The sequence below is a fragment of the Camellia sinensis genome, chromosome 7 (genome assembly GCF_055761805.1).
Source record: "Camellia sinensis isolate YWXY chromosome 7, ASM5576180v1, whole genome shotgun sequence".
Lineage (NCBI taxonomy): Eukaryota > Viridiplantae > Streptophyta > Magnoliopsida > Ericales > Theaceae > Camellia > Camellia sinensis.
Genome location: NC_138967.1, coordinates 100024480 through 100032959, shown reverse-complemented (window position 1 = coordinate 100032959; position 8480 = coordinate 100024480). Strand labels below are relative to the sequence as shown.

Below are 8480 nucleotides of genomic sequence, written 5' to 3'. Positions count from 1 at the left end.
ACGTGAAAGTTTACATATGTATATCATATGCTCACCCTTTCAACACATATTGGGGATATATGTAACTTTTCTACATTTTATTTTGCAAAAAATCAAAACAAACTATTTCAAAAAAAAATGTAAAGAAACTACAAAATTACAAATTTCATAGAACAAATCAACTTTTTATTGACAAATTGTATCAAAATATGAAAATTCACATTAAGAAGCTTGCACCAACAAATACACTCATACATGAACTACTAAATTGTTTACTAATGCAAATGTATGTAACATTCACAACACTAAGTTATTTATCTAAAACAAATTATGCACTATAAATACTCACAACTCAACATAATATTCACAACGATATCCAACAAATGAACCAATACTCACAACTCAACATAGTATTCACATGAACTCTATTATTTGATCTTTACACAACTTTAATTGTAGCTGCCCATCTTTTTACATCTACCACACCTCAAATCTGTTCAAAAACATATATCATATTCCATCCATCAACACATATTGTGTATATATGTAACAAGATAATATTTTATTTTGATAAAACTGATAAACAAACTATTTCATAAATATACAAAATGAAAAAAAAAAAAAACCTACTAAATGACAAATTACATAGAATTAATGAATCCCTTCTTATTAAAAAATTATATCGAAAGACAAAACAAGTATACCAATGTATCAACTAATAAAATGTGTATCCAATGCAAATGTATGTAACATTCACAATGGTATCTTATTTATCTAAAAAAAAAAAAAAAAAAGCACTGTAAATGTTCAAAACTGAATGTGAAATTCACAATGTTCGCCAACACATCAACTAATATAACTCTGTATTGGCTCTTTACACGACTTCTGATTGTGCCTGCCCATCTTTCCACATCTACCACACCTGATTTGACTTACTTTTTTCCCTCGAGATGGTATTCTACTCTTTCTTGGCCTACCAACTGGCCGTTTTACAATTAGAGGTAATATGATGAAATCGATAGAGCAAAAATCTGGTTTCTCCACAGATGGTATTAGGAAAATAGCCGCTGCATATGCTTCCCTATAATTCTCTACATGAAAATATTTTTCAACACAATCATTAAGATTATATGCACTCCTTTGGATAACCGCAACAGCATGTTCACAAGGAAATCCATTTACTTGCCACTGGTAGCAAGAACAAACACAGCGTCCAACATCACCTGTAACTGATGGAAACGAATGCACCTCAAACACATCATCATTAGCTTTACTCACATTCCATGACCTACTAGAATTGAATGAATCTTGGAGGTTAGTCTCAAAGCTAGGGCAAATAATTCCATTCCACTTGTTTGCAATATCCCTTCCCTCTGACATTTGACAAATTATTTGGTTCCGGACAGTATCAACCAATTTTGTTATTGGAAGATTTCGTGCTTCTTTAATCCAATTGTTGAATGATTCAGCAACATTGGATGTCATCTCACCATATCGTTGTCCCCTAACACATAACAGCAAAAATTGTCACAATTTAATACTATATGTGACATTTCACATTGTTATAACAGCACAAAAATATAAACAATGTACATATAACCATCATTATATTCCATGAAACACACAATTGTACACATTTTACCTAAAGTAAGCATTTGCCCAATGTTCAGGTTCTAACCCTGACAAGAAGTTATATGCTTATTGCTTCCCCTCACTCTTCAACTCTTCTAGTAATGCATGAAAACCTGTCACAGTAGGTTCATATGCACAATCACCCAACTTCCGTATTAAGTGTTCCTTGAAACCATTTTCCATACCCTTCAACTTGTCCCTAAAATTATTCTTTAGGTGTTATAAACACCATCCATGATATGCTGATGGGAATGCCTTTGGCATTGCTTCCAAAAGCCCTAGATTACGATCAGATACAAATTTCATGCGTCTATCATCAGCAATTACTTTTGACAGTTCATATAGAAACCATGACCAATTCGATTCACTCTCCGAATTAACAATTGCAAAGGCTACTGGAAACAATCCTAAAAACAAAACCAATGTTAACAGTCACAACTCACACATAAAAAGTAAACAAATATAAAACTTCACATCAAAAAGCTAAACAAACCTTGGTTACCGTCTTTAGTTGTCGCTGCAAGCAACTGCCCTTTGTATCTCCCTTTTAGAAATGTTCCATCAAGAAAAAGCAAAGGGCGACAATATTTGAAGCCATTTATGCACGCAGCAAATGCTACAAAAAACCTTTTAAACTGACTAGTCTTCAAATCATAGTCAATATTGATATGATTTCCAGGATTATAATGTTGAACAGCATCACCGTACCATCTCAGTTGGTCAAACGATGTTAAGTAATCACCAAGCATAGCCTCTCTCGCTTTCTTAACACCTAACCACACTACATGGTAGCTGATATCAAGTCCACAGTCTGCTTTGAAAGCATATGCCACATCAATGGGGCGCATTAGTGGCCTGTCCCTAACACGCTCAAATACAACATTTGACACCAAATCAGAGCTGAGCCTTGGATTTTTTTAAGTACGAACATCAGCACCACAACTATGTATCTTAGTCCATCTCTTAAGGTAGAAAAATTGGTTTGCTCTTTGGACTCTACCATGCATCGACCACAAATATCCTCTACCATCTCTGTGTGAGCATACAGCAGTAATTCGTTCTGAATCGTTCTTCAAATATTTGAATTTAAACCCACATTGCACTGCATATTTGCATAAAATAGTACGAAACTCAAATGCTCCTCCAATAAAACATTGACCAACATGCGTAATACCATTTTCCCAAACTAAAGACAACAAAACCTTCTCACTGTGCGCACAATATCTACAAAGCAAATTTGTTTGATCCTCATGTTCAATGCATGGATTTACTAAACTACTATGTCTATTAGTGCCCAATTTTTGCTCAACAACAACATCAATTCGTTCAACTCCAATTGATTTACCAAGCAATAACATGTTTTGCAATTCCTCATTGTTATCCAAATGACAATTCGTATACCCCGACAGTTGATAAAACATAGTGATTGAATCAGCAGACAAATCACACCATTTGTTGCACACACATTTCACTAACTCGTCAAAGGAAAATGATTGTACCACATTTATCACAAACATGTTTGACCCATAACAGCACAACAACAACATGAAAAAAATCCATTTGTCTCGTATCACATTGCAAAATCATCAGTAGTACATAAAATAATTTGAATATTCAATCACATTCATATGTGTGAAGATTTGCTAACACAATGAAATGTATCAGGATTTTTAAATAGTTCAACTATTCACATCATAAAAAAAAACTCTACCTCCTCAACAAACAATCATAAGCCCTACATTTATCATCATACACACCACATACAACAAATTTTATGCTCACAGTATACACACATACATACAATTTTAATTATAAAATTCATATACAAATAGCATGAACTTCCAGTTCACTACATGCTTAACAATAGTTTGTTCAAACACTGATGCAACAAAACTTCATCATTCAAAATTTTACATGAACACAATGATTTCATCACAACAACGGATCAATCACTAATCGCATGACATAAACATCACTATAATCAATTGATGATAAACGATGAAGAACGACGAAGAACAATGAAAAACAAAAGTGATGATAAACGAAGAAGAACGACGAAGAACAATGAAGAACAGAACCAATCACAACACCAATCTCAAACAAAAACTCACCTTCTCCAGAATATCGATTGAAAACCAGACAAAATCGCAAATCGAAAATCGCAAAAATAAACCAGAAATTGCGAATCGCGCAAAACCTAGAGCTTCAATAATTGCAAAATCGCGCCCAATCTATAGCTTCAGAAACTAGCAAATCGAAAATTGAAAATGGCAAAGAGAAATCAGAAATTGCAAAGAATCCAGAATCCAAACGCAGATCGCTGACTTCCCAAAAATCATATTCAAACAAGCAGCTATATATATAAGGGTAAAATGGTCCAAAAAAAATATAATAAAACTGAAAATAGGACCTCTGGGTATAAAAGTGTAAACTTTAGGATTTAATAAAATAAAAATAAAAAACATGGACTGATTGGTATAAAAAAATCTGAAATAGGATTTTCTGGTAATTTTCCCATATATATATATATATATATAATTATTTGGTTAATAAATTTAAAATACAACTTAAAATTTAATTTTTTTTTCTCTCCTCTCTTTTTTTTATTACTAATAAATCAATAAATCATTTTTTCTCTCTACCCTCTCCTCTCATATTCTATACATCATTCAATCAAATTTTCTCTCACACTCATCTATTCAACTAAAAAAAATTTAAAAAAATTACAAATCATCCCAAAACTATTTTTAAAACTCATAACTAAACAAATTTTTAATTTTCAAAACTCTTCTCAACGACATATCTTCAAAATAAAACTCAAAACTCATTCCAAAAAATAAATCAAACGGAGCCTTTGTTTAGTTTATAATTTTTTCAAAACTGTTGGCAATCACTTTTTCTATCTCTTATCTTCTTCTCCCGCATCCTACACATCAATCAATCATTTTTTTCTATCTTCTCTCTCATTCTTTTTTGGATAATTTCCCTTTTATATCTCATTTCTCTATACCTTCTCCATACTTCTTTTATTTGTTTAAATTCGGACCCTTCAAACAATCTATCTCATAAGCCTGCAATGAAGGTCAATGTCACGACCCAAACCCGCCCCTCTGGGTTAAGGCCATAACCGGCCAGTAATCACAAGATTACCTACGGCCTCAAACCAAATAAGACAAAACTCATCAGAGTAAGAGGGCCCAAACGGAAGCAATTTTAAAACTTTGTCCATAGAGCCGTGCTTATATGCACATCAAACAAATCATACTCAGATACGTTAATAACCCACATCAAAAGTACAGTTTCACAAAATTCATTACAGACAGGATCATCCAAAAACGAGTCAACCTATGACAGACTATTTACAGATATACATAAAGTCCTTGCTGGCAAGACAAAATATAATTACATAGTAAAAGGCAAGGGTAGGTCTCAAGAGTGAGACGCAAGGCTGACTTCCTCAAAACTCAGATTTTTCCTAGCAGACTTCACTGGGGCTGGGTTTGGACTTCCCTTGGCTCACCTACAACCACATGAATGAGCGTGAGCGATAGCCCAGTGAATAATATCAAATATGGCAGTTACATAACAATATGTAGAACAAAATGCTCCAAATGGCCTTAGGCCCAATTCATACTTCTATTTAACAAATATATATGACTATACGAATTGCAAATCAAATAACTCTAGTTCCGAACATTCTGGCCCTTGGCCCATCTGGGTTTCCATTCATGGCAAAACGGCCTTCGGCCCATTCACTTATGTCGAAACGGCCTTCGGCCCATTCATTTCTGTCAAAGTGGCCTTCGGCCCATTCATTTATGTCGAAACGGCCTTTGGCCCACTCGTTCATGTCAAAACGGCCTTCGGCCTACTCATTTATGTCAAAATGGCCTTCGGCCTACTCATTCATGTCAAAACGACCTTCGGTCCATTCATTTATATCAAAACGACCTTCGGTCCATTCATTTATATCAAAACGACCTTTGGTCCATTCATTCACATCAAAACGACCTTTGGTCCATTCATTCACATCAAAACGACCTTTGGTCCATTTATTTATATCAAAACGACCTTTGGTCCATTCATTCGTTCTTATCAGACTTTTGTCCACAATCCCAATTAACAACTCATAAAGTTTATAAGGGAATAAGCAATTGGACATTGACAAGCTTTCAAATATTGATATTACTCACAGTGATCGGCTTGTGGATTCGCCCTGGAGCTTGACCCTACACATTCCATGCACACAAAATGGTCATTAACAATTCAATTCGTTCCTTAATTCACATATTCCTCTTTAGGCTTTATTCTTATCTCATTAACTCATTTATAATGTTTAACACACGCCTAAGAGTGATTACAAGTGAAAGAGAACGGAAAACGAAACACAGAACGCATGAACAAAATTCCAGAAAATAGGGTCCCCGCTCGAACGTGTACTTACCCGCTCGAGCGTACCCTTAAGGCCTGCAAAAGTACTGGTTGCATGAAAAATGCGCTCGAGCGTGGAATAGAGCGCTCGAGCTGAAGGCCTGTCTACAAAACTCCACGCTCGAGCGTGAGGTGTCCCGCTCGAGCGGACATCCAACTCTGCAAAAGTGCTGGGAGCACGATTTTCCCGCTCGAGCGGACATCAAAATTCTGGGTTTCCCAGATTGTGTTCTTGAGCTCCAAATCGGTTTTCCAGCTACATTACTTGCATGCAATGGCTCAAATTACACATTTACACATGCTAACATGCTACTAATACAAGATTACAACATCAGGAAGCTCAATTTCATGATTTATCTACATGCATGTCCCAAAATATCTCAAACCCATCATCAACATGCTCAAATTCAAACATTCAAGACTTATACTCCCATGATTTGTACATGCATGTGGGAGATGCTCATCATTCTCAACTTAGATGGTACAAATGGTGATTACAACTTGAGCTTTAACCAAAACTCTACATGAATCATGTGTTTCAAGCTCAAACATGCAGATTCAAAGTAATTTCTCACATGCATGAGTTCCAAGACTTCAAACTCAACAAAAATCAACTTATTACATGCTCTTTAACATTCTTTCAACTTTGAACTTACAAATTACAAACAAGAGTCCATGAATTCACTTACCTAAGAGCTTCAACCCTCAAGCTCTAGCCAAATCTTGAGCTAGATCTTCAAATTCCCAAGTCTTGAGCCCAAATTTCACAAGTCTCTCCCTTTCTCTCTCTACAACCGGCCCTCTCTTCTCTTCTTTGAGTTTAATATCAGTCAAAATGAGGCTAGGGAGGGAGAGATTGAGTGTTTAAAGCTTGACAACAAAATCCACTAAAGCCAAGATTATAATAATAAAGTAGTTGGGCTCTAATTCATTAATTTAATCGGTTTAACCTAACCCGAATCAATTTTTAATTAAATTTCACCGTAGGCTCTAAAAATTATGCCAATCACAACGGCGTAATCAATTTCGGGTTCTGTGGCCGATAAGGCCTCCAATTTAATTTCCGAAGCGGTAAAATCAAACAGATATTCCTACGGTGAACAGATAGAAATTCAAAACCACATATTTTCACATAATGGCATACAAAACCATGCTAAACACATAACCATAAACAACTTAAGGACCAATTAGCATAATACAGAATAGGGATGTCACAGTCTTCCCCCCTTTAGGAAGTTTGGTCCTCCAAACTTAATTTACCTTCGTCGGGAAACAAATGTGGATAGCGTAGTCGCATTTCCTCCTCTTTTTCCCACGTAGCATCCGTCCCATAGTGTTCCTTCCATTCTACTTTCTTATTCAACGGTTCCATTCCCTTTTTAGTTATCCACTCAATCTCAAAATCAGGCAACACTCTGTTCTCAATCAGTCAAAGACTCAACTTTTCCTCCATACAAGGCTTGTATGGTATTACACCAAACTAGAGCGTAAGCTATTGTCGTAAACAAAGTTTGTCAATGATGGATGGATTTCCCAACTGCCTTGGAAATCTAAAACATACATTTGGAGCATTCCCTCCAGAATCTAAAAGGTTCCTTCTGACTGTACATCAATTTACGGATGGAAAGTAGCGCCGAATCACAATTCAGTTTCCATTGCCTCTTGAAGGCTTGTCAGGATTCAAACACATTTCAGGATTTCTGTCTGAGCAACAGACACTAGGACCCCATACAAACAAGCAACCTTATTAATGTAAACAGTGGCCAGTCTACAAGCATCATATGAAAATGTCACAGGGAGGAAACGAGCAAATTAAGTAATTCCTCATACAACAACCCAGACGGGATTTACACCTTGAGTGCTCAAAGTAGCCCCACAATGAAATTCGTAGTCATATATATCCCTATTTCCATTCCGAAATAGGGAGAGATTGAAGCAGTTCCGCCACTACTGATATTCGACTTCGACCTGTTGGCACCAAAAATATTCAGACACAATTTCACCAATTGTCCTCTCCAAGGTAGGTCACCAACATATGCATTTCAGATGCCAGCTAGCTTTATCATAGAAGTTCGGTCTATTCCCTTGTCACAAAAGTTCAATTCATTCTTCAATAATTCCACAATACACAATCCGATTTGGTATTTAGTTCAGTGACTCGTCACAACTATTCAAGGCCAACCAAAAGTTCACAGGAATTTAAAGTGGATCCAGACAGTGATCCCCGAGTCAACAAAGATAGTATCGAAGCAATTACCCATACAATGCACATAGGCCAATATCCCCATAATACTGATTGTAAAATACAATGACACTGAGGCAGTAGACTTCTAATAGAATACATGTGTTCTTAGTTCATTCAACAGTTTACAGTTTGCAATTCACAATTCAGTTCAGTATTCAATTCTCTATTCCATCGAGTGTTTCTACTTTATCTG

The 8480-nt window shown here is 35.7% G+C and overlaps 1 protein-coding gene across 1 annotated transcript; it reads right to left on the bottom strand.

Annotated features, from left to right (window-relative positions):
* Positions 1 to 825: 825 nt before the first annotated feature.
* On the bottom strand, positions 826 to 2459 carry LOC114304124 (uncharacterized). The gene is made up of 3 exons (XM_082880942.1): positions 2105 to 2459; positions 1841 to 2018; positions 826 to 1483 (listed from the first exon to the last, which is right to left on the bottom strand). The coding sequence occupies exons 1-3, from the start codon at positions 2457 to 2459 to the stop codon at positions 826 to 828; spliced, it is 1191 nt and encodes a 396-aa protein (XP_082737068.1).
* Between the last annotated feature and the right edge of the window lie 6021 nt (positions 2460 to 8480).